This window comes from Citrus sinensis, chromosome 3 (assembly GCF_022201045.2).
Source record: "Citrus sinensis cultivar Valencia sweet orange chromosome 3, DVS_A1.0, whole genome shotgun sequence".
Taxonomy (NCBI): Eukaryota; Viridiplantae; Streptophyta; class Magnoliopsida; order Sapindales; family Rutaceae; genus Citrus; species Citrus sinensis.
In genome coordinates this window covers 49726820-49751102 of record NC_068558.1, presented here as the reverse complement: position 1 = coordinate 49751102, position 24283 = coordinate 49726820, and the positions used below count along the sequence as shown (strand labels likewise).

General features: G+C 34.8%; 5 protein-coding genes across 5 annotated transcripts; 3 read left to right on the top strand and 2 right to left on the bottom strand.

The window, feature by feature from the left end:
• Positions 1 to 1424: 1424 nt before the first annotated feature.
• LOC102630914 (BTB/POZ domain-containing protein POB1) lies at positions 1425 to 5210 on the top strand. Its single transcript, XM_006491155.4, has 6 exons — positions 1425 to 1974; positions 2671 to 2790; positions 3243 to 3364; positions 3470 to 3533; positions 3678 to 3957; positions 4093 to 5210. The coding sequence occupies exons 1-6, from the start codon at positions 1725 to 1727 to the stop codon at positions 4904 to 4906; spliced, it is 1650 nt and encodes a 549-aa protein (XP_006491218.1). The 5' UTR covers positions 1425 to 1724; the 3' UTR covers positions 4907 to 5210.
• A 2127-nt stretch (positions 5211 to 7337) lies between these two features.
• LOC102631211 (eukaryotic translation initiation factor 1A) lies at positions 7338 to 8123 on the top strand. The gene has a single exon (XM_006491156.4). It carries the CDS (start codon positions 7462 to 7464, stop codon positions 7897 to 7899), a length of 438 nt encoding a protein of 145 aa, XP_006491219.1. The 5' UTR covers positions 7338 to 7461; the 3' UTR covers positions 7900 to 8123.
• Positions 8124 to 8987: 864 nt separating this feature from the next.
• On the bottom strand, positions 8988 to 10837 carry LOC102606616 (protein CURVATURE THYLAKOID 1A, chloroplastic). Its single transcript, XM_006491157.4, has 5 exons — positions 10618 to 10837; positions 9930 to 10027; positions 9697 to 9804; positions 9483 to 9554; positions 8988 to 9225 (listed from the first exon to the last, which is right to left on the bottom strand). Exons 1-5 carry the CDS (start codon positions 10766 to 10768, stop codon positions 9160 to 9162), a joined length of 495 nt encoding a protein of 164 aa, XP_006491220.1. The 5' UTR covers positions 10769 to 10837; the 3' UTR covers positions 8988 to 9159.
• A 3629-nt stretch (positions 10838 to 14466) lies between these two features.
• On the top strand, positions 14467 to 15315 carry LOC127900857 (uncharacterized). Its single transcript, XM_052436115.1, has one exon. It carries the CDS (start codon positions 14467 to 14469, stop codon positions 15313 to 15315), a length of 849 nt encoding a protein of 282 aa, XP_052292075.1.
• A 269-nt stretch (positions 15316 to 15584) lies between these two features.
• On the bottom strand, positions 15585 to 17912 carry LOC102607208 (GDSL esterase/lipase At4g01130). Its single transcript, XM_006491159.4, has 5 exons — positions 17461 to 17912; positions 16736 to 16954; positions 16485 to 16642; positions 16081 to 16351; positions 15585 to 15991 (listed from the first exon to the last, which is right to left on the bottom strand). Exons 1-5 carry the CDS (start codon positions 17717 to 17719, stop codon positions 15723 to 15725), a joined length of 1176 nt encoding a protein of 391 aa, XP_006491222.1. The 5' UTR covers positions 17720 to 17912; the 3' UTR covers positions 15585 to 15722.
• Between the last annotated feature and the right edge of the window lie 6371 nt (positions 17913 to 24283).

Below are 24283 nucleotides of genomic sequence, written 5' to 3'. Positions count from 1 at the left end.
TTCCCTCCAATTAGTGGTCAATGCACTACCAATTAATTAATTAAGCGGCGGTTAGTAATTTTTTTAAAAATCTAAATAAACTAATTATAATATCTCATCAACTAATTAGTAAATATCACATCAATTAGGATAATTTTTTTAAGATAAAAATTTGGGATATATAGTTTTCAAAAAAAAAATTATGCATTAAAATACTAATGCTTTGGCCTTCATAGAAATTAAATAGTTGGGAGATGAATAATGTTAGAGATCCTAATTTATATCCTAATTGATGTAATATTCAAATCTTCGATGATAAAATATTAATTTTACTAATTATGAAATTTATTATCTAATAATTAAGTGAATCATGTAGTTGAGATCCAAATATTAGAATTTTAATTACTATTTGTGAGCTTTATCAACATATATTTTGAATTAATATTGTACTTTATAAATCCTAGTTAAAGTATTCAAAATTACAAGAAAAATAATATTTCATTTACAAATTTATCACCATGTTGATAAAGGTAAATGATTGTAACAAGTAACAACTCACAAGTTCTAAAAAAAATGACGAAAAGAAAAAAATTAAAATTGTGTAAAATTTTGAACCATGCAGCTGCATACAGTTAAAAATTTGGATTGAATATAATGTGATGGTGTTTTTTTTTTCACAGAATATAACATGTTCGTTTAAAAATAATAAATGAGAATAAACTTAATATAACAATAAGTTATTATTTTTCTATACCTCCTATTGGGAAATATGCCTTCACATAATAAAAATGATATGTATAGTAAAAAATATATATGTTTTGTTACATTAAATGTTTTGAATACAGTAAAAGAATTTTCTAAAACTATTTGAGATAATAGTTTATTCTTTAGAATTAGTTATTAAATCATTAGATAATATATACAAAATTTACATTCAGAGAAAAACATTAAAAAAAATATAAACTTTTAGATTTTGAAGATAACTTGCATATTTCAAATGCTATATAAACATAGGTACTAATTTTTTTAAAACTATATCCATCTATTTTATTAATTTTTATACATTGAATTTGACATTAATTATTAATGTCATGAATCCTTTATCTCTATATTATTTGTATTAAGAATAATTTCAAATAATAAATTTTTAATAATATCTCTTTTAAATTATAACTTCTTTCATAATAAAATTAATTGATCTTATCATTAGGACTAAAAAAAAAAATCAGTTGAATCTCTCCACTCCGTTATCCACGTCGGCACTAACAAAATAAAAGGAAAAGAACGAGAAAGAAATACAACAAAAATTCAAAGGCCGCCTTAAAGGATTAAAACATAAAAAATAAAAATAAAAACTTGTCAAACAATATACGGTTGGCCATACTCCAACACACACGATCACGCATGTGGACCAAAACAAAACAAAACAAAACAAATGAAGGAACCAAATTTACCAAACAAAACGAAACCAGCACGCACAACATAACATATTCTATATATATGAACCAGGGCAGGCGACGGTGGGGGGGACGTGGGCTTCGGTTTTTCATTCATTCATTTCATTTTTCATTAATCATTCTATGCTTTCTTTCTAGCCATTTGCTCTTTGCAATTATAGATAACGCCGCCAGCTCACTATTTTAGGGTTTCAAGTTCGTAACATTTGTGCATTTTTTTTTTCCGATCCTCTCTTTCTTTGAGAAAGAGATTGAGTCAAGGGAGAGAGAGAGTGGGGGGTTTTCATAATGAGAGACGTGAACACGGATCTATTTGACCCGAGAACAGAAATGGATTCGGATATCTCGCGTAGTGCTTCTTCCTCCGATGGAGATTTTGGGTTCGCTTTTAATGATAGTAATTTCTCAGACCGGCTTCTTCGGATCGAGATCATGGGTGACCCTCCGGAGAGCAGGTCCGACGGAGAGGGGTGCACTAGTATCGCCGATTGGGCTAGGGACCGTAAGAGGCGAAGAGAAGATATCAAGAAGGACAACGGTCAGTTTTTTTTTTTAATTTCTTGGAATTTTTTTCCAATTTTCCTGTATGGTTACTGTTTGTTTGGCTAGATATTTGTGGATAAAGATAGAAAGGAGGGTGGTTTTGGCCAATTGAAAGTTTGCATCTTTGTTTTGCAGCTGTGAGAAACCTGAGGAAAGTGAATATTGAGATTTGAGATTTGAGCTGTAATTTGTTTATCAAAATTTGATTTTGTTGTGCCTGAAAAATGAGGAGGACGTAATGCAGTCTAAATTTTGAGTTTTGTTGTTTGGTCTCGTAAAAGCTGGTATAATTCATGGAAGCATATAACCCACAGTGTCCAATCAATGTCATTTTGAATGAAGAATTCTAGTTGAAGCTTTGATTTGATTTTCTTTTGTTCTAAAATATTGTTGGGGCGGGGGATTTGTGCTGTTCATCATATAAAGCTGAGTTAATGTAGCAAATACTTTGTGGATGATTGGCTGCAAAAAATGAGTTCTCATATGTTATATTAGCCTATTTTCTGTTGTGGGAAAAAGATTTAATCTGCCTACGAGTCTTTTTAGGGCTTGGAAAATGTGTAAGAATAAAGATTGTATTACTTTTTTATTAGTGAATGTTTGAGCCTATTCATAAGCATGGGGGCCTTTCCTTGCTTCCCTGGCATATGATATGGTTTGATGTTGATTGGCATTTACAACTAATTTTCAGGTTTGGATCTCTCTGCTTGCCCTGAGGAGCAGATTTTAAACCAGCCCGATATGGATGATTGTGTGGGCTGTGAAAACCAAGATGAGGAAGTGGAGGCAATGATTGAAGGGTCACCCTCAGGTAGTGAAAAGGTTTTCTATGAATTTTCATTTTCCTTTTGGTGTTTCTTTAAAGTATACAGATCTTTTCGTTCTGTCAAATTAGTAATGAGTAAGTGTCCTGTATGACCTTTCTTTTTTTTTAATAGATTGTGTACTTATTGGGAAGATAAGATATAGTAATATTATTTTTTCTCCCGCGCCCCAGGGGGGGGGGGGGTGGTGGTTTGTGCATGTGTTAGTCTTTAGTTTAAGACTGAACAATGTCATAATGTGCCCATGAGGTTTCTGGATTCGATAAGGCATTATATGTCCAATACAACACTTGGTAGATTATTTTTGTTTAATGGGTTGTTTGATGAAGAACTCGTGTAATCTTTAGAGTAAATGAATATGTTTCTTTCTATAACTCTTTGGCTATCTGTTTTGGATTTGTCCATGGTCGTTCTACTCTGAATGTTGTGACTCTTGCAGGTGATGAAGCTGCAAATGGAAATGAGTCAAGCTGGAGCATGGATTGTTCTACAGTTGTGAGAGTTAAAACATTACACATAAGCTCTCCAATCTTAGCGGCAAAAAGTCCATTTTTCTACAAAGTAGGGTTATGATTTTGCTCTGTGGTGTTTTTAAAATTTTGGTGCAATCACTAATAGATGTTTTCTATCACATGATTCTGAATCTTTTTTGTTTATCTGTTGTAGCTATTCTCAAATGGGATGAAGGAGTCAGAACAACGACATGTAGCGCTGCGTATCAATGCATCTGGTATGGTCAATTTTTATTGGCTGTTATTTGATAAATAATTATTCTTTATCTTTGTAAGATTTCTTGCTTGAGGTCCTTTGCTTATTATTGGATAATTAAATTTACCAGTGCTACTGTTAATAAGTTCTTTCTTTTCTTGAGCAGAGGAAGCTGCCCTCATGGAACTTCTGAATTTTATGTACAGCAATACTTTATCGACTACTGCAGCTCCTGCATTGCTTGATGTGCTTATGGCTGCGGACAAGTTTGAGGTTGCTTCATGCATGCGATACTGCAGCCGTCTATTGAGGAATATGCCCATGACTCCAGAGTCTGCATTGCTTTATCTGGAGCTTCCCTCCAGTGTCCTGATGGGTGAAGCAGTCCAGCCATTGACCGATGCTGCGAGACAGTACCTTGCATCTCGATATAAGGACATGACCAAGTAGGTTCTTGCTTGATTGGGATTGTATTCTTGACTGTTCTACTGGATTCCTTATTTAGAAGGTTTAAATGCTTGTGAGACTTTAACGCTTCTAATATTTGGGAAGCTTATGCATGAGGTTTTCATTTTTACCAGGTTCCAAGATGAGGTAATGGCCTTGCCCCTTGCTGGAGTTGAGGCAATATTGTCTAGTGATGATCTTCAAATTGCTTCTGAAGATGCTGTATATGATTTTGTGTTAAAGTGGGCCAGAGCCCAGTACCCGAGAGTGGAGGAGCGACGTGAGGTTTTGGGCTCACGTCTTGCACGCTTCATTCGCTTTCCTCACATGACCTGCCGGAAGCTAAAGAAGGTTTTAACCTGTAATGACTTTGATCATGATGTTGCGTCCAAGTTAGTGCTTGAAGCTCTGTTCTTTAAGGCTGAAGCCCCACATCGACAACGAACCTTGGCGGCAGAGGAGTCGGTCACCTTGAATCGACGCTTTGTTGAACGTGCATACAAGTATCGGCCCGTCAAAGTAGTAGAATTTGAGCGTCCTCGGCAACAATGTGTGGTTTACCTGGACTTGAAGCGGGAGGAGTGTGAAAATTTGTTCCCATCTGGACGCGTCTACTCTCAAGCATTTCACTTGGGTGGGCAAGGGTTCTTCCTCTCTGCACACTGCAACATGGACCAGCAGAGCTCTTTCCATTGTTTTGGGTTGTTCTTGGGGATGCAGGAAAAGGGGTCAGTGAGTTTTGCTGTGGATTACGAGTTTGCAGCCAGGTCAAAGCCTACTGAGGAGTTTGTTAGCAAATACAAAGGCAACTACACATTCACTGGAGGCAAGGCAGTTGGATACCGAAACTTATTTGCCATACCATGGACATCCTTCATGGCGGATGATAGTCTTTACTTCATCAACGGTATCCTCCACCTCAGGGCTGAGCTTACTATCAGGCACTGACTCTTGCATCATTAGAGTCTTTCTTGTTGAGGCTTCCAATTGATTTAAAACTTTTGGTAGCACTAACCTCTTTTGTTTCTCTCATGTTGAATGTAATAAGTAGGCATTCAGCGCTATAGATACTTGTGTTCAGAGGTTCATATACAATTAGAATTTGCTTTGTGTCATGTTATTATTACTGGGATGAGTTGTGTTTGGGAAATGGAAACTGAGGGAGAATATGTAAAATGTGGTTGGTTCCTGGAACGATGAGTTTGTATTCTGACAGGTTTCAGCTGAAGAATGCAGCTCTTTTAGAACTCTATTTTGTCAAACTTGCATTTGTGTGCTTACTGCTTAGTAGGTACCTCTGCCTCGATGACAATATTTGACCGTTAGAAGACTGTATTTTGGTCTCATGCGTTCTGGATGTCTCTTCCCATATTTTTAAATACCGGAGCGGGCTTTTTGGACTCAGGTCTTGTCCGAGCTTTGACGGGGAATTTGTTTTGAGATTTGGATTATGGTTGGGACCTGGTAAGATTTGGCTAATACCATAAGGGTATTAGAATGATGTTCTGGAGTGGGGAGATCTAAGACATGATTTTGAAGTCTATAGACCAATTGGTGGTGTAGGGTGTCAATTTTGGCAGAAGAAATTTGTTCAGTACCTTGGATCTGAACTTAGACTTTCTAGGTTGTGGGTAAATTGGGGTCTTGGAGAGAAAGGTTGAAGTTTGGGTAGAAGGTGAGTAAGGCACTTCTTGCATAAATAAATAAAATTAAAAAATTAGAAAAAAAAATCCTGATGGTTGGTTATCCACCGACCGTGCATGCTTAGGGTCTAAATTTAAAATGGTCTTGTAGGATTTATTAATGTGCAAATCTACCAAAAGTTTGGCATGATTCCGGTGCTTGACTTGTCCTACTTTATGATGGGACCATCAATTAGCAACGCACATGTACAGCACACAAGCAAAAATAAAAGTGTAATCTTTTGACACCCATCAAAATTCTTTATAAAATTTATTTTTAAATAATTTAAATAACGTAACACATATTAATTTTTTTTATCTTAAATAAAAATTTAATTAAACATTTAAATAAATTATTTTTAATTAAATTTTTTACATCCACCCCATCTCATTATTTATATTTATATCTTAAATTTTAATTAAAACTTTTTAAATATGAAATTTTTTTATGTGTAATTTTAAAAAATAATTTTTTGAGTAAAATTTTGTGGGACAATAGTTAATTGTAATATATGAATTTATATTTTATCAATTAAATTAAGGATATTTTAAAAATAATATTAAAAAAGTGGTGTTATAAAGATTTTAGATAGGTGTTAAAAGCCAACCGAAATAAAAATATAAAAAAAATTATTTTGAAGAAATTCCGTCTTCTTGAACTTATTTATTTGAAGGAGATTGTTATGTTACATAATCATATAACATACATGATTATATAGTAGCCAACGGTTATAAAAATATAAGATAATAAAATTATATTATTTCCACGATTATTTAATGAAAATCCAACGACTGCTGCATAATCATATATGTTACGTAATTATATAACATAAAAAAGCCTATTTGAATTGTATACTTTGAATATATGCTAATCGCATAATATCCGGTGTTTGTCTCTTTCCTTTTGTGCAATTCAAGGAAAAAAAGGGGCAGATGGTTATATTGAAACAGATTGGGGCACTCGGGCAGTAGCCCGAGTGGCCAGGGCTGCTGCCCTCCAACTTGGAGGGCAGCAGTTCGAACCCCCACAAAAGCATTGTGGGGGTATTTTCTTCCTCAATTAATTTGAGTGAAGGTAGTCTTCTCCCTTACCCATGAGTAAGGAGTAGACATCCCTCGAATATTTGTGAGGGTTAAAATCTGGGCAGAGCTCCATTAGCATTGATGTCAGTTGGTCCCAGTAATAGTCTGATTTGTAAATATCAGTAATAATCTCATGTATATGAGTTGTAATCTGAGCAATAGTCTCATGTAATCAAAAAAAAAAAAAAAAAACAGATTGGGGCAGTCGGGGCATCCGGCCCGTTTTACATTTTATAGAAAAATGATATAGGACCTCGGTCCTGACTCCTTGTCTGTAACTATAGCAAGTATAATCGATCAACACAGTCCACTGATGTTCGATTCTATGCTCCCTTGTAGGACCCATTCACAATGAACGGTAGCGATAAACTAACAGATGCCATTAGCAAAAAGTAAACATAAAAAAAGATAATAATAATAGTAAATTTTAAAAAAAGTGAATTACAACAGTAAGCATAAAATTAATCGGAGCCACGTATACTTTACCGTTCCACGTGCACTTTATTCATCCATCCATCTGTAGCCTAGCCTTGTAAAGAACTCTTCACGCTGATATCGGTTCAAGAAGAACAAAAGAGAAAAATGCAAGCACGCGAGTGGTTGCTTGTACGACAAGTTTGAAAGGCAAACTCCCAAGCCCAAGCTTCATATTTAAAATATTGAGGTATAGCCAACGCAAAAATATACATAGCGAGAGAAGAGAGAAGAGAGACCGAAAAACAAAAGTAAAGGAAAAAGATGCCGAAGAACAAGGGAAAGGGAGGAAAGAATCGGAAGCGAGGAAAGAACGAGGCGGACGACGAGAAACGCGAGCTGATATTCAAGGAAGACGGTCAAGAATACGCGCAGGTGCTTCGGATGCTGGGGAACGGTCGATGCGAGGCCATGTGCATCGACGGCGCCAAGCGTCTCTGCCACATCCGTGGTAAGATGCACAAAAAGGTTTGGATTGGTGCGGGTGATATTATTCTTGTCGGTTTGAGAGATTATCAAGACGATAAAGCCGATGTTATTTTGAAATACATGCCTGATGAGGCCCGCTTGCTCAAGGCTTACGGTGAATTGCCTGAGACTACTAGGTTGAACGAAGGGATTGCTGCCGGTATTGATGACGACGATGAAGCTGGTCCCGATAATTATATTGAGTTTGAGGATGAGGATATTGATAGGATCTAATCTTTCTCTTTTTATATTTTTCTGCTGCATGCCATGCATGCTTTCTTTGTTGTTAATTTTATGATGAAATCGATATGCTTAGTTTTATGTAATATCAGCGGGTTACTTATATTTTGGAAAAAGAAAAGGAAAAAAAAGCTTTATATTGACGATCTCATAATTGTGTAACCGATGATCAGATAATTGTAGTAGGCACCATGATGATGGAAGGTTGTTTTCTTTGAGGTTACTGTGTAATGGTTGTTTTCTATGAGGTTACTGTTTAAAGAACGTGTTGGAGTACGTAATTTATTTGGTTGTTAATTTGATTTCTTCAAGGCTTCTCTTGGTGCATGTTGTATTTAATTAGTTAACTATTATTGGCAAGTTCCTGGCTAGTATCATGTTCTAGTTGGGATGCGTCTTAAGTGCTGCAGCAGACCTTAGGAAAAATAATTGCACTGAGCATGTAGATAAAGATGAGTTATATGTTCTGTGTTCAATTATTATGTAACATAAAGCATGCCTAGCACAGTAGAGAGCGGGTTTCGAATGCATGCATAACACCCATAGTTGTTTAACTTGTACGGTGATGAAGGTTGTAGAATCAAACTGCTTATAGATTAAGCTAATAACTGATCTCAGGATGAGGAATATGTCCTGGTGATCAGGGTGGACAGATATGGACTGCTTACTCATAACCCTTGATCTGGCATATGCTGTCTCTATTCTCTTTTTTGATTTATCGAAAAGGATTGTATCACTATGACGTGATTCCTGCAACCTACTCTTATTCTGATATCAATGCTGGCTCGCCCCTTTCGAGCAAGGGATGGGGATTGGGGCATGAAGTTTTCTGTTTCAAAAAAACCAAGCGGACTTTTTTCTGCCCAAGTTAAATGCCTCTCCCCATCCTTCTGCCGAAGCTGGGTAGTTGATTGCCTTCACTAGTACTCAGGCTACTCAAAAGTTGCACATCGACGAGACAATCACAAGCACGTTTGTGTTACTTGTGAATAGTTTGATACAGATTTTATGAAGCATGTATTTTGCTGGAAAAAGTGAATCTGCTTCTGGATCTAAACCACAGAAGCAATCATGCCTGGACATACACATAACTTTGTCAAATCTCTTATTCCAGGGATATACTGGAAAATACAGGGATAAAACGAATCCGTACGCAGCCTACTCTACAGGATACAAGTGCCTCATATGCAATGATAGAGGACCAAAATAAATGACTATCAGGGACAAACATGAATTGCCTCCAGAATGTACAATCTATTCAGTTCCAGCAATCTTCTTCTTCAGTGCTTCAATATCCGTGGCTAGTTCTTTTCTGCTTGACTGGGAAAACAAATCAATTTGTTAAAATATTAACCATCTTAGATGCAGAATCTCTAATGAAACAGATGACATAAATTTCTCAAATTCAATTAATCTGTTAGGTTCCAGAAAGCAATCTACTCCGCAATCAAAACGTTAGGTTCCAGAAAGTAATCTAATCTACTCCGTAATCAAAACGTCATGAATTAATAGCTTAGCAATAAAGGAAACAAGAACTAACTAAATGCATGTGAGCTTTTGCAGTCTCTTAATCTTACCTTGAAGAGAAGGTATCTGTAGACAAACCATCCAGTATAACCAAGTCCAATCAACTCCAAGAGTTTGGGAAGCTGACAACATAAGAAAGACATTTCAGACTGGTTCATTAATATGAAGTAAGGCATATGCTAATTTACTGTCAAGAACTTGAAAGGTTCATCTCCTAAACATGACGAAGAAAGAAAGGGGTAAGCTAATCTGGAAATTGCATACCAAAGGCACTGAATTGATGGCACCAACAATAGTTGAGGATAACCAAACAGCCACTATTGCCCCACCTCCATAGAGAAGTACCGTGGACTTGTTTTCAACGGCATCCCACTAATAAACGTAACCAACATCAATCACCAAATCTAACTGATCATGAAATCAAATTACAAGAAGCTAGAAAAGCATCTCCACATCAATCTATTCTCATTGGTACCCTCTTGAATCTTGATTCTTACCTTTTCCTTCAAGTCTGAAAAAAGTTCATCTGCATCAACTGTGGATGTCTCTTCTGAGGAAGAGGCTCTAACCTGAAGCAAAGGAAACCTTCTCGACTCTAATTGAAAGGAAAAGTATCAATAAGCATATTGTTTAGAAACACTAAACAAAAATATTTACAAACAAATTAATGAAAGATAAATTAGCTCAATTATGAAATGGGAAACATATAGAAAAACAAGAGCATGCAAAGGGGAAACCGGCAATTAGAGAAGCTCAAAATCATAGTTTAATGCGGAATGTGTCAAGCAAAATATAGACTAACATGGTTTGCATTGAGCAGAAAAATAATAGATATCAGGGACTACTAGTCACAAGCAATAACCATCCCGTCCACTGCGCTTCCACTTGATAGTGAGGTCATTTGTATGAACACTAAAACCAATCCATTTTCTGTATAGCAACTAATCTACGTGCTTATGTCAGTCAAACTGAACCAACCCTACCAAAATCATAATATATATCTGTCTCTGTGCGCGCGTGTGTGTATTTTTCCCTTCTAAAGTTCTAAACTGTTGTCTCTGGTTAATTTTTTTCACCATAAAATCAGAATATGCACGACAGCGTACAAATTGCAAGCCCGTAGATACAAGAAAGGTACAATACAAAATTCAGAGTAACAAGTGCGAGTAGGATAGCAACCAATACCTGAAACTTGTTTAATGGAAGAAGAGAATGGTGACGTTGACGAACGAGGAGGGAGGCAGGGAAGAGCAAAGCAGTGAGAAGATTTGACTTTGACGGTGGTGGTTGAGGGGACACGTGGAGTTAACACCGCCGCGTACGCCGTCGCTGCCATTGATACTTTTGATTTGTGGTGTTCTTTCGTTTTCTTTTCGATTTGTAATGCTTGGTTTGGTTTATCCGGTGCGGTGATGAGATTTTCTTTGCTCTATTTCGGACACAGATTCATTTGCTGACACGTGGATAGAGTTGAGATTCTGATTGGTTGATTCTCTATCTGAAATCCACGTTTGAGGGATCTCTAAGACGTATCCAAAAGCAAGCATATTGCTAGAGATATATGTCGTCCATTTTAAATTAAAATAACCGACTTGTCTGCTACGACGTATTTGACTTTTTTAATTCCTTTTTAAATATAAATTTGAATCAATGTTAATTTCGGAAGTATATGGGTAAAATATATTAGTAATTATAGTATTTCAGGTTAATTAGTCTTTAGTATTTTATTAAGATTTATTTTACTTTAATAAACTTATTTAAGTTGTATTTATTATTTTAATTTAGTTAGAATTTAAGATTATTGTCTAATTTGAGAAGGACTAAAATATAATAGTTACTTATTATAAATAGGCTTGCTATGTTAGTTTATTATACACCTTTCAGAACTTTTATTAAAAATATTTCAAACTACTTCCTTTCAAATTATTCACCTTTTAGAGAAAGTTTCGAAGTTTGTATGATAAAAAATCTTGAACAATCAGCAAAGGCACTAAAAGATCGAATGAAGGCATTGCAATCGATGCAATGTTTAATTAAGACATTGAAAACTCTGATGAGAGAATATTCAAAATGACTACTACCGCTTCAATTTTAGCCAACAACAAACCTATAAGTATCAGAAAATAATACCCAAAATTACACAAAAGATACAACTTTTAATATTGATTTGAGTGTTGGGCCTAATACAATTGAAGATGTTTAAGAAACTTAAGTTGAAGAGACATCAATTGTTATCAAGGATGATATGATTGAAGATGAAGATTCAAGAATTATTCTTGAAGAGAATCTCTCCAAGATAATTGATATGGTTCTATCTATTTATTTTGAAGACAATAAAGCTGTACTTGAATAAGATTTAGCTTAAAAGGAAAAATTCAATCGGGAGCACGTTGAGCAAAGCGTGAGAAATGTTAAAAGAGGTCTTTTAATCGATTAATTTTGCAAATTTGCATCTTTTAGAAGAATCAGAACAAAAAGTAAGAAGAAATTGAAGTGCAGATTCTTTCAAATTTCAAGAAAAGTTTATGCAAAGTTGTATATGTTTGCATTGCAACATTACTTTCTCCTTCAGTATAAGTTTCATCCTCCATATATATTTTATTTGTATCAAAACTTGATGAAGAATTTTTTTTTAAAAAAAAAAGAGAGGAAGAGACTGATGTAGGAAGTGTATAGGTTAAATATATTAGAAATAACAATATTTGAGTCAAATTAGTCGTTAGTTTTTTATTAGGATTTATCATATTTTAGTAAGTTTTTTTTTGAGTTATTTTTGCAATTATAGTTTAATTAGGATTTAAGATTATTTATTTAATTTGAGAAGGACTATAATTTAATAGCTATTAGTTTAAACAGGCCTGTTATTTTAGCTTATTATATACCTTTTAAACCTTTCATTAATAATATTTCAAATTATTCTTTTTTGTGTTTATTTATGTTGTTAATTTGTAAAATAATAAATTATTAAAAGGGTGAGGTCATTTTGGCATTTGTACTTTATAAATTACTTTGAATACTCTTATTTTTTTAAATATTTTATTACAAAAATACCCATCATATGAATTAGTAATGAGGACTCTCTCCCATAAACTAACATAATATAATTACTTTGAACGCTCATATAACACATTCACTATTCAATAGATAATTCTCTTACTATAGACTCTAAAAATTTTATTTCCAATCTCTTAGACAATTTTAGTAAAACAATGAGCAAATCAATACTTTTAATATATTTTGAGCATATATTTTCTTTTTGATTTTCCAAACAAAAGATAAATATTTTTTTTGTAGTCTTCTCTTTCCGCTTCTTTGTCTTTTTTTTTTTCCTTCTTTTTCTTAATCTTCTTCTCTTCCTTCGTCTATTTATTTTTTTGCTTCTACCTTTTTTTTTGGGGGAGCCAAATGGCTTTCTTTTTTTTTTTTCAATTGTTATGTTAATTAATTTGATTCCAGTATACAATTGTTCTTAGTTTATTTTGGGTGTGCTAGATAATTTGATTGGTGTTGAGTAAGTTAATTTAAATAATTTAAGTAAGGTGTTTGTTGATATTTTTAAGAGTGTAGAAAGTAAAATTTAATTTTTTAATTTAAAATATAATTATATAGAATAATAAAATATTTAAAATAATTTATGGAATACAAATAATCATAACCTCGTTAAAATTGTAATAGGATAATTGAAGGGACAGTCGTATTAGGTTGCAAGTTGCGGGGAATTGAGGTGGTCTGGGTTGTGGGTGCGCCACAGCTGTGAAATAACATCGTGGGCCGGTCAAGCAACCAGACTAGGAGGTCCAATATTCTATTATTCTTAACCATTTGTCTTGTTCAATATCTCTTGCAGAATTTCCATCCACAATCGCATCACTTTACACGTGTCTCGCTGTTAAGAGCCGGCCATTCACGAAACCTGTATGGAAGCCAATATTAACGGCAACTACACGAATAATAATAATAATAATACTTGCCATTTGCCAGCCCTGTGACGTAAACAATTGAACTCTATTGCTTTTTCTCATGGAAACTTACAGAAGATATTGAAATTAATGAAGAGAATCGACTATCACCAGAAAAAAAAGAAAAAAAAAAGAGTCGACATCTTAGGGTATTTTACAATTGGTCACTAATTATCATAAATAATTATAATGTTAAGTCAATGATAAGATTATATAGTTTTATCTGGTTAGAGAACTATGACTAATCAGAGTTTGCCCAAATCAATGTCAAAAAAGGAAGGTGGGGGGTGGAATCCACTTTTAGAGCTGTAACGCTTGTGTCAAATGTACGCCTTTGATGGCACCCTCTGTCTCAACGATCACAACCAATAATCAACTGACCCAACTGACTAGTGACTAAGAATCAAAAAAATTAATAACAAAAATACCTAACAACTAATAAAATTAATGGAAGGCCCCTCAAAATGGTTTAGTTACTTTTGTCCTTCTTAATAATAATAATAATAATAATGATAACAAAATCTTACGTTGGCTTTGGTTACTCATCATTATATTGTATATTAAAAGCATGCAGACCTTTATTCATTAATCTTGCTGGAATCTCCATTATCCTCTCCAACTCAGCCACTCACCTTCTAATTCTTAGGCAATGCCAAGAAGATCGCGACGAATTAAAAACATTTTGAAGAATTCAGACTTGAGATCTCCTTATTATTTTCAAAGCAGATTCCCTTTTGGTCTTGCGAATTTGGTTTACCTTACATGCAATATTCCACCCATTTGCTCAAAAAGTTTGTATTAAGAAGGCATCTTGTCGATTTTTGAGATCCTGGGTTTGCTCCCTTTTCCTGTTTTATACAACAAGGAGAAAGCATCTGTTTTTGGTCAACAATAGTACATGTATATATTTCTTTATTTACTTTCTCTTCGAATGATAAAAGGATGAATCTTCTTTGTGATTGGTTTCTTGTTGAAAATCATTCAACATGAAAATGAAAAACACAAGCAGGCCTTGATGGGGTTCTACGAAAGTTGGCTAATCATCCCTGTATTCTTTTCTTTATTGTTATTGTCAATGGCCGGTGACACAAAGAGCTCTGATCCTGTATATTTACAAGAACTATTTCATAGTTACGCAAATGAAACCCTATCAAAGCATCATACGGGTCATTTTTACAATCTTTCTCTGCCTTCAAACTCTTCCGGCATGCAAGTTTCTGTTATTAGAATACGAAGCAGGGAATTTTGGGCAACAGGAGTGAATTTCAGTTCTCTTCGTATCCCACCAAGAGTTATTGCACTGCCTTTTGTGAAGAGAATTGCTTTACTCAATGAAAATTTAGGAAATTGGTCTTCTCATTACTATCAAGTCCCCAATCATTCTTTGGTTGCTCCCGTTGTTGGCTTCAGTGCTTTTGATGCTTCGAATCCAAGCACATTAAGCAATGAGGAGCTGACACTCATTGTCTCGGGAGATCCTGTTTCGATTCTGTTTCCTGACATTGGGTTAAAAGATAAAAACGTGACGCTAAAATGTGTCAAATTCGGAGCCGGTATGTCAGTCGAATTTAGCAACATGACCACGCCCAATGAATGTGTGGCAAAAGGTCCAGGACATTTTTCAGTAGTTATTCCATTTCAACCTCAGCCTCCACGGCCGCTGCCACCGTCGCCTAAGACCAAGGACGAGAGGTCATGGAAGTCGTGGGTGATAGGTTTTGTGGCTGGATTTGGTGGGTTAGCTTTGCTGATTTTGGTTGGGGTGGCTACTTATAAGCTAGTGAGGAGGAAGATGATCAGAAAAATGGAGAGTGAATCTGAAAAGGCAGAGCCTTTAGATACAACATGGATTGGAAGAAGTAGAATGCCTTCGGCATCAATGATACGAACTCAGCCAGCTCTTGAGCATGAGTATGTTCCCTGAAATTGATGTTACTTCTTTTTGTACATTTTTGCCCCTTTTTTTTCACAAGCCAAGATAATCATTGTTTTTTGGAATTAGGCCCATCTCTGAAAAGTTATTGCAAGTTTTCGGTTCTCATTGTTTTTTCTCGTATTATGATTGAAAGAATTGATGGATTTATGTGATTAAAAAGCGCTACTAATCTTGCTTGAAAAATTTTGGTGCTTGGCTCTTATGCTGAACCAAAAACCGAACTGCTATTAAAAATACAGAGACTTCTGATGCACTCGTTTAATTCAACTGAACCAATACCGAATTGCTATTAGAAAGAAAGTTTTACAACAAATAAAGCACTTGCTTTTTTACTAATTTAAAGCACTTGATTTTTTATTAACTGTAAGATTAAATACTAATTCAAAATGATTAGTTCAGCCAATGGGGTTGAGGTCACAGAGCTGGTGAAGTGGAAACGGAGGATCAAAATAAGAGCCATTAAGGATGGCCCATGTAGTAAGCTTATTTGCAGCTTCTGTAGCATGTATTCCATCCCAGCTAACATAATCTTGTGGGTCGCTGCAAGCTGTGGCTGTTACAGCGCTTCCATTAATAACCTTCGTATTTCCGCAGAAAACTTTAGCATCAAAATTATAGGCACCATCACCATGCCCACAACAAGCCTGGGTACCATACTTAAGCCCTGCCCACAATTTTTTTTTTTTTTTTTTTTTAAATATAGCCCAAGGTCAATCAGAAAAACGCAGACAAATGATTAGCAAAACACCGTACCATGTGATGTGGGATTTTGGAACAGTTCTAGTAACACTGAGTGAGTGTCAACGCAAATGAGGGAAGCATTGGGAAGATTTCTTCTGGTTTGTGCTAGAGCTTCCTTCAACATGTTATTGTAATCCAAGACGGCATTGTTGTAAGAGATCATGCAACCGTACGCGTCCAAGTCCGAACTTGAATGAGGAAGCTGAACCAAAAATGCAGGGTAACAGCCAATCGGGGCAAGATTCAACACCAAAAATGTGCGCCCACCTAAAGCATACAGCTCCTGCGTAAATTTGATGAAGCAAATGTCACCAATTTAACGTTGAAAGGAAACACGGAATTATTTAATTAATTGGGGGTGGATTTTAGAATTCCGCCCCATGACATGGCGTGGCCGGCCCAATTAGTGCCATCACCTCGACTGTGCCAGCGATTTGTGAAACCACCTGAGGAAGAAACTGCTTGACTCCACCTATGCCAATTGCTGCTAAATTGGAAGTAAAATCATTCTGACCAATGTAAAATGTATAGAGAGATTTTCCGAAAATATCCGGTGAAGGAAGCTTGGTTGAACCTATGAAAGAGAGTTTTTATTTCTAGTCATCAAGTTTGCAGGAGCGTATTAATTTGTCATCTAAAATAAGAGCTTGATTTAGTGTCTACTTACCACTTGTACAGGAGGAGTGAAATTCATCAACTCTAGCCTTGAATTCCTTCATTTGGTTGAGTTGAATAGCTAGGGAAAAGGGACTGATCCCGGTAACAAACAGGGAAGTGTTGGGCAAAAGCACAGTAGAGGCCAAAGTAGCATAGTTGGCTCCATGCCTGTAATCTGATCCAATTGATTGCAAATACGGGCTCAGAAACGGCAATCCTAGAGCTTGAGCTGCCAATAAATAAAAAATTAACTTCGTAGAGGTTCATCAACCACTGAAAGTTAAAGAGATTATTGTGGTGGCACTCTTCGGCCTCGAGTATAATGCAGGTGGTCCAGCCTGGATGATTAAATAATCAATGTAGTGCCAAAACTTTCATGGAACCGCCTGTCGTGTATTTTGGATTCACCTAAGCATAATTGGAGTCTATGCCTACCCCGCACCCCAGTGAGGCAGAATTGCCCATGTGAATTTTCTTATGGCGATGGAACCTTTTCTTCAAATTACTGAAACCCATTTCTGTGTTCAATAATAGAAGACTTTGTTTCTCTTGCAATGTTCTAAAGAGAGCCATAAGAAAATTCACTTTCGTTGTTTTGGTAAGGCAAGACAGGTGCTGCGAAGAAATTATTTTTGCTGATAACGATCGAAAGACTAAAATTGAACATAAGTGTAGGAAGGTGAGCATCGATCATAAAGTTAAGCGTCTGATGAGAAGTTACAAATTAACTGTTACCTAAGAAATCAACAATGAGCCTTCCATCAGAAGCGCGACCAGCGGGTCTCTTGAAGTAGGTCATGCCAAAGGGACCGGACTGTGCCGGAAACGCTGCCCAAAACCCACCAGTGTCTGAATTCGAGTCTCCAAAGTTGAATATGGCCTCAAATTCACATTTTGAATCACTGATACCACACAACATTGCCATCATCACCACCCCTAACGTTATAAATTTGCCGAAACTGACAAAGATTTTCTGAAACTGGGGGCTTGTCATTTATTGAAGTTGAGATGAATGGTTCCTGAAAGAGGTTATCTCGGTGATGCTTTGCTGTTGAATTATGTCAATGTCCCATTATCCCCATCCGGCTGAAATGAGACTGAGACGTGGGCACCACATAATGCAGCTAAACTTGCTTTCCTATTTCCCACACAGAACAGGATATATAATCAGCAAAACAGAAAATTAAATGGAGTATACACTGTACACCTATGTTAAATGGCTATCGTGCAGATTGTCGTTTGCAATCAATATGGAATGGACATGACACTTCATCATGTTATTAAAGGTTAAAATAGTCACTAACACACCATCACAAGAATGGAAAATACAGTATTAAATTAGGCTCAAATATAATATTTAGGAGAACCTGAGACTCGAGCCCTTCTCACTAGGAATCTTTTTTTTTTAATACTTCAAATGAAAAATAATTTTATATAGTAGATTTCATAAGATAATGGAGAAGAGTTTATGAGTTCAACACAACAAAGTCACTAAATTTAAGCTGCATCCAGTGACATTATTACAACAACCGGATGAGGTGCTGGTGAAAATTTTATGAGAGGGACGTGATACTTAATGCTTTAAGAACTGGCCTTCACCATATATTGATGGAAATAAACACTTAAAAGAGTTTAATTTGTTTTAAAGAGAAAGAGTACAAGAGAACTGATGACCCATTTGAAGTAGTGGCAAACAATTTTGTTTTGTGATTGCACTGTCTCAATACTCAAATATCAATATCCATCAACAGTTAAATTTAACGAAAGTCGCACCAGCCCTGCCAAGTTCACAGCCACCAGGCCCACTACAAAGCAGAGTGACAGAGATGAAAGATAGCTTGGATCACCCTTTCCAATCAATAAATCATGCAAGCAATTTGATCCAAGCGCAGGAACTTTGAGCGGAAATGGACTCGAAAAGAGAGCAAAGCCCATCACTGTTTTTCTACAAGTGAGAGCCCAACAGCTTCTTGACTCTCAAATTTTTTTCCTTTTTCACCCGAAGCACAAAGTACAAACCCATCGCTTTCATCAAAATGGCTTGTCCATGCCAGTCCTTCCAATGGCCCAAGAATGTGGGCAAGTAAAGTGATTTGAATCTGTGAATTGGAGTCTACAGAGTGTGAACCAGACTGGCATTGTTAAACTGAGCAGTGATTTGCCAAGTGTGAGTTTTACCCCGTACGAAGATTTTTACGATTTAAAAGTGTTTTTTTTTTCCATTTCTTTCTTTTTATGAAACTAAAAATTAATGGTTAATGAATTTAAAACAAACATGAGACACCAAAATTTATTTCAATTCTATCCGGGTTGAAATTGTAATTCCCTCTTCAACCCCACTGAATCCCTTCGTCCTTCAGTGTGAACAAGGCCCGGGATCAAAGGCTACCGACTTCCAAAATTGCGGCAGGTAGGGTCACTTTTGTTAATATAGAATTCCACTGAGGATATATTGTGAAAAAAAGGATTCAGTTTTTTATTTTGACCAAAATGGGATCCGATCTGAACGTTTTCTTCGCGTCCACGTCACATGGGACCCATCTAAATTGCGTAGTAAACCATGTGCCTGCCACACACGTCACCTTGTCGGGAAGGATGCCTGGTCTGATAAATTAAAAAAATGGACGGAAAAAAGAAGATGGTCACCACGTCAGATCCTTCCAGCGTCCAATCACATGTCTCTTTTTCAGTCCACCGAGAAACACGCATCACCGTTAGTATTGCCAGATAATCAACGGCCCTGATTTTCCCCTGACGTGTCTTTCTGACGCTTGGGTGACACCCCACTAGGCCCTGTCACGTGCGCGCTTTTATTGCCAATGGATTTGAACATGCATGCCATTGTACCCTTTTAAGGACTTGACTAGCTTACAGCATCTGTAAGCTACGGACTGCAGCATCAGCCGTTGGATGTGGAGTGAGAAACTTAACAATAGAAGATCGGATGGTGGGATGTCGGGAGATGTTTGTTACAGAATCTGTACCATAGACAGGTCCTCCTTTTAAATATGAAATTTTTGTAAGTACAACATAATTTATTGATAGTAGAATTTTCAAACTAGTTGTTTCTGGTATTGAAAAAACAATGGCAGTTGGAGTAATATTACAAATTAGTTGCTTTGTAAGAGTAAATAACTTAAACCTCCAATTTGAAAATAAAAGGCAAGTAATATTACAATATTCTGACATTACGATAAATGTTTATAACTAATGATTCAAATCAAGAAAAATTATTTCATACATATTGAATCGAATTCATGGTGAATGTATAAGTGTACATCGTACAAGATTAAAGTATGATTTTTTTTTTTTAAATATGAGATTGGAGTATGAACTAACAATTTTACTACTTATATAAATTTTTTAACATTACTTTTTATTTAATTTATTTTTTTTTAAATTACATGAGATTTGTTCAGATTATAATTTGTATTATATAAAACTACTCTTGATATTTACATATCGAATAATTACTAAAATTAATTTATATTAAATTTTATGCAGTGCTGCCTACTCAATTTAGATTTTATTTTACCTTTCCTGTTAAGACGATGAAGGGCATGCAGTTCCTTCAATGATAGGGCGGCACGTGGATCTCTCCCACGTGGAGAAATGGCAGCGACAAGTGGGTCCTGTAGATCTCTAGAAAGTCTCAAGGGAACGTGAAAATATGAGCTGGCAATGCAACCCACCTTGCCTGCAGGACCCGCCTAGTTCTGAATCCGTCTGTGCGAGACACGTCAGTCTCCATGCAACACGTATGACCGACATGCGTGGGGACCACGGTAATCAAAACACCCTCTTCTTTTGGGAGTGTCATGGCTCCTTAGAGATCGTAGGATTGAGACATTTATATCCGTAGATATTGTTCGCGTCAGTTATGGGTCCCACAAAATTTTATGTTAATATTGCCTCGTAGTTTTAGTTTTAGTTTTTCTATTTATTAGTTAGGAATTTAGGGTGGTTAATTCTGTGCGTACACTTGGGCCTCCTTGAGTTGATGTGGAAAAGTGAGGCATCGTGAATGGACGGCCAGGATTGGAGATTTGCTTGATCTTCAAGTCAAAACGAAATGCGTCTGATATGGGGCGCGCTCTCCGCGTCGGCTGTCGGAGCCAGCTTCGGCGTTGCCTGAATATCCAGCCGTCCACTACTATCATTGTGCTGGAACCGAATTTCATTAATTTTCGTTAGTCCGAACTCTACATTCAATAATAATCAAAACCTTTCCGGGTTTTAGTTTCGTATTAATTTAATAATTTTAATAAGAATAATTTAATAATTTTAATAAGATGTTTGTTATATAATTGAATGAATGATATAACTTGTTAAGTAGCTAAAGTAACAATTTTTTCCTACCTTTTGAGATAAAATAAATATTTACAGTACTAGATATTGCTCGTGCAAAGCTAAAATTTAGATACAAAATCAAATAGATTAATTTAACTTTTAATTACGTTTCAGACTTATTTCATGCAATATTAATTATAGAGATATAATGTATTTTCTTTTACTTACTTGAGAACAAATAAATTTTGTGGGAAACGAAGAAGACAAGTGAACGTAAAATAATAATAATAATATTGGGAAACTATATGAAGAAAAATATTTTTTTATTTATAATTTTTTTAATATCTCTTTCATGCATCCATCTTGTCCAAAAGAGCAAGTCCTTTTATATGAATAAAGTAGATTATAATTATTTTCTTCAATTAGTTTTTTATGTTTCGTTACTTCTTAGGTGCATTTACTTATGAAATTGAGAAATTAGAATTCGAAATCAGAATGATAGAAAGTGTTTACTTGTTAAATTACAAGGAAAAATGAAAATAAAATATGTTGGTCTACACAATTTTAGGATGAGCGAATAAGAACTTGATTCTCATAAGGCATTAGGAATCAAATTTTCATTCTGAAAACTGACTTTTTGACTCCAACTAAATTTCTTAATTTCCATTTTTCCTTGATTTCATAACAAAAAAAAAAAGAATGAAAAATCAAACCGAAATTCCAAATTCCACATTCATCAAATTCAAACCAATAACAACGTCATTTGATCTTATTGCATATAAGCACTTGTTAACATTGCGTCACTAATCATTAGGCGATATTCGCTCGCTACTCATCGAACCAGCAGCAGGTCATCGCCAACTGCCACTAATGATGACGATGACAATGATGATGATGATGATCATCATCATCATCATCGTCAGGTTGTAAATAAGGTATAATTATAAAAATTATTATTTTGGCTTAATTATCCATAACACAAGTGATATAAAAAAATGTACGACAATAATAATCATTTAAAGAAGCATGTCAAATCCAACATATAGATATTGATAAAAGAAAAACATAATTTGAAGAATTACAAAATATTCTTTATAGGGTCTCCACAAATTTTCATGCGAATTTGAGACTTTATACCGATGTCAAATGCTTTTACAAGTGTGAAATGATTTTTCAATGGTTTACAACATTATAAAAGCGTTGACACTGATGTGAGCACCTCTGCTTAAGAATGATTAATTTATGGTAATATACATATAATTGTAACTATGTGAAGGTAATTTCCTTAGGACAAGATTTAAAAGAATTATAACTTATTACAATGTACAATTTATTTTTATTTATAACTAGGTTAAATTGGGACCAAGATTATTTTATTATCATAAAAAGGCTATTCCTGTACATAATATGTACGAAGGTTTTAATGCATTGTTGTAGGGTTATAGTGCCTACATGTCAGAAATATACACATTTTCATAATTTTCTTTAGGTCCTACTCTCTTGCATATAGTATATTATATTTAGATTAACATCACGTTGATGATGTCGGTACCGTATATATATATATATATATATATATATATATATAGATACAGAGATAGAGAGAGTCGTTCTTTAGTAAAAACATTATCGTTTTGATTAAATTACATGCGAATCAAATAACAAAAATGTTCTTAGTTTTTGTTATTTATGTATTATACATAAAAGTTTTATTTCTCTTGGGGAGAGTGTCTGTGGCAAAAATGAAAGAGTACTTGATATTTTAACAGAATGATCTCGTATAATGATGATAAAACTAACTATAAAATCTTATAACATTACTAAAATATTCATTCAATTTTATTTTTTAAATTCTTATTTACTTTCATATGGAGTAAATATTTGTATAGTTCAAATATTTAAAAAAATATCTCAAAATATTATTGTTGTTAAATTAATAACACTCTTATCGTCGTATTCATTTTTTTTATTTACTTTTACAATAATAACCTTTATATTATTATTTTTTGACATTAATCAGAAGGAAAAATTATCAATCAATATCCACCCTGATGAATAATATTATTTTATTGTACTATTGAACAAAAAAGCAAAACATCGTATCGATTTCACTGGATAATTTAATGGCTTTGCAGTTGCAGCCTCTCGCTTGCTTCTGTTCAAGTGTGGGACTGCCATGGAGTAAGCACAAATGACAAAAGCATTAACTTGTCAAGATTAACAACGAGGGCACAAGTCACTTGAGCTTGTAGCCCAGTCGTGGACCATTGCCCTCAAAGTTAAGTATGACTATGAGGGTAATGGTTTGAGTCCCCACAGACTCAACCTCCCTCAATTAAATATAATTGTGTGGAAATTTCTTATAACGTATTTCTTCCTTGCGAAATGCGAGTGGAGTAGAGACATCTCTCCTCTGTGAGTGGTATTTAGATGAGCATGTACTTCATAGAATAAAAAATGTAATAATATAAGTCTCATGTATATATATCTGATTGTAAATATCAGTGTAATGACCTGCTGTCATAGCAGTTGTATATATCTCTCTGTGTAATACAGTAACCTGATGCTTAATCAGTTTAAAAAAAAAAAAAAAACAACGAGGGCACAATTTGATGAATCCATTTCCATAAAATTGACAAAAGTATTAATCAGGTTGTGCTGAGAAGACTACATATCACGATCAACTTCATTCGTGCAAACCATGATGAAAACAAAAAGAAAAGAAAGTTCAATTATATAGAAAGTGTAGCCAAGGAAAGTTGAATTTGAAATTTTAAAATACATTTGCGGTACCATGTCATTTATATAATAAGTAATGATATTATGACTTGAGTGTATTTATTTTAAACTATTATCATACAAATAATGATTATATTAAATTTAATTATATATATCATGCATACATTAATTAGTTATAATATATTTGAAGTAGTCTAAAATTTCTCCAAAAGGGGGTGTTGTGGTGAGTGAGAAATGAGCGCATTGGTAATGAAGAATGAAAGTAACTGTGGCCATTGGTTTCATCGGATGGTGGATATTGATTCGTAAACACTAAACTTTTTCTTTTGTTAATGTCAAAACAAATTATTGCGAACGGTACTGATGTAAAAGTAAGCATAGAGAATAAGAGAAACAAAAAGCAATGACAAGATTTTTAACTAATTTAGTAACATGGGTATTTTGAGGTATGTTTTAAAATATAACTACTTAATAAATATTAATATCAAATTATAGGAATTAAAGAGGATTTTATTCAATAATTATGTGG

Coding starts and splice junctions, on each gene's coding strand:
- LOC102606616 (XM_006491157.4), bottom strand. CDS start 10,768: ATGGCAGCGACGGCGTACGCGGCGGTGTTAACTCCACGTGTCCCCTCA. Junction 9,805..9,929: donor TTTCAGACTTGAAGGAAAAG/GTAAGAATCAAG, acceptor TACGTTTATTAG/TGGGATGCCGTTGAAAACAA. Junction 9,226..9,482: donor ACAGATACCTTCTCTTCAAG/GTAAGATTAAGA, acceptor TTGTTTTCCCAG/TCAAGCAGAAAAGAACTAGC.
- LOC127900857 (XM_052436115.1), top strand. CDS start 14,467: ATGGCCGGTGACACAAAGAGCTCTGATCCTGTATATTTACAAGAACTA.
- LOC102630914 (XM_006491155.4), top strand. CDS start 1,725: ATGAGAGACGTGAACACGGATCTATTTGACCCGAGAACAGAAATGGAT. Junction 2,791..3,242: donor GATTGAAGGGTCACCCTCAG/GTAGTGAAAAGG, acceptor TGACTCTTGCAG/GTGATGAAGCTGCAAATGGA. Junction 3,534..3,677: donor GCTGCGTATCAATGCATCTG/GTATGGTCAATT, acceptor TTTCTTGAGCAG/AGGAAGCTGCCCTCATGGAA.
- LOC102631211 (XM_006491156.4), top strand. CDS start 7,462: ATGCCGAAGAACAAGGGAAAGGGAGGAAAGAATCGGAAGCGAGGAAAG.
- LOC102607208 (XM_006491159.4), bottom strand. CDS start 17,719: ATGACAAGCCCCCAGTTTCAGAAAATCTTTGTCAGTTTCGGCAAATTT. Junction 16,643..16,735: donor TCACTCCTCCTGTACAAGTG/GTAAGTAGACAC, acceptor TCTCTTTCATAG/GTTCAACCAAGCTTCCTTCA. Junction 15,992..16,080: donor CCAAAATCCCACATCACATG/GTACGGTGTTTT, acceptor AATTGTGGGCAG/GGCTTAAGTATGGTACCCAG.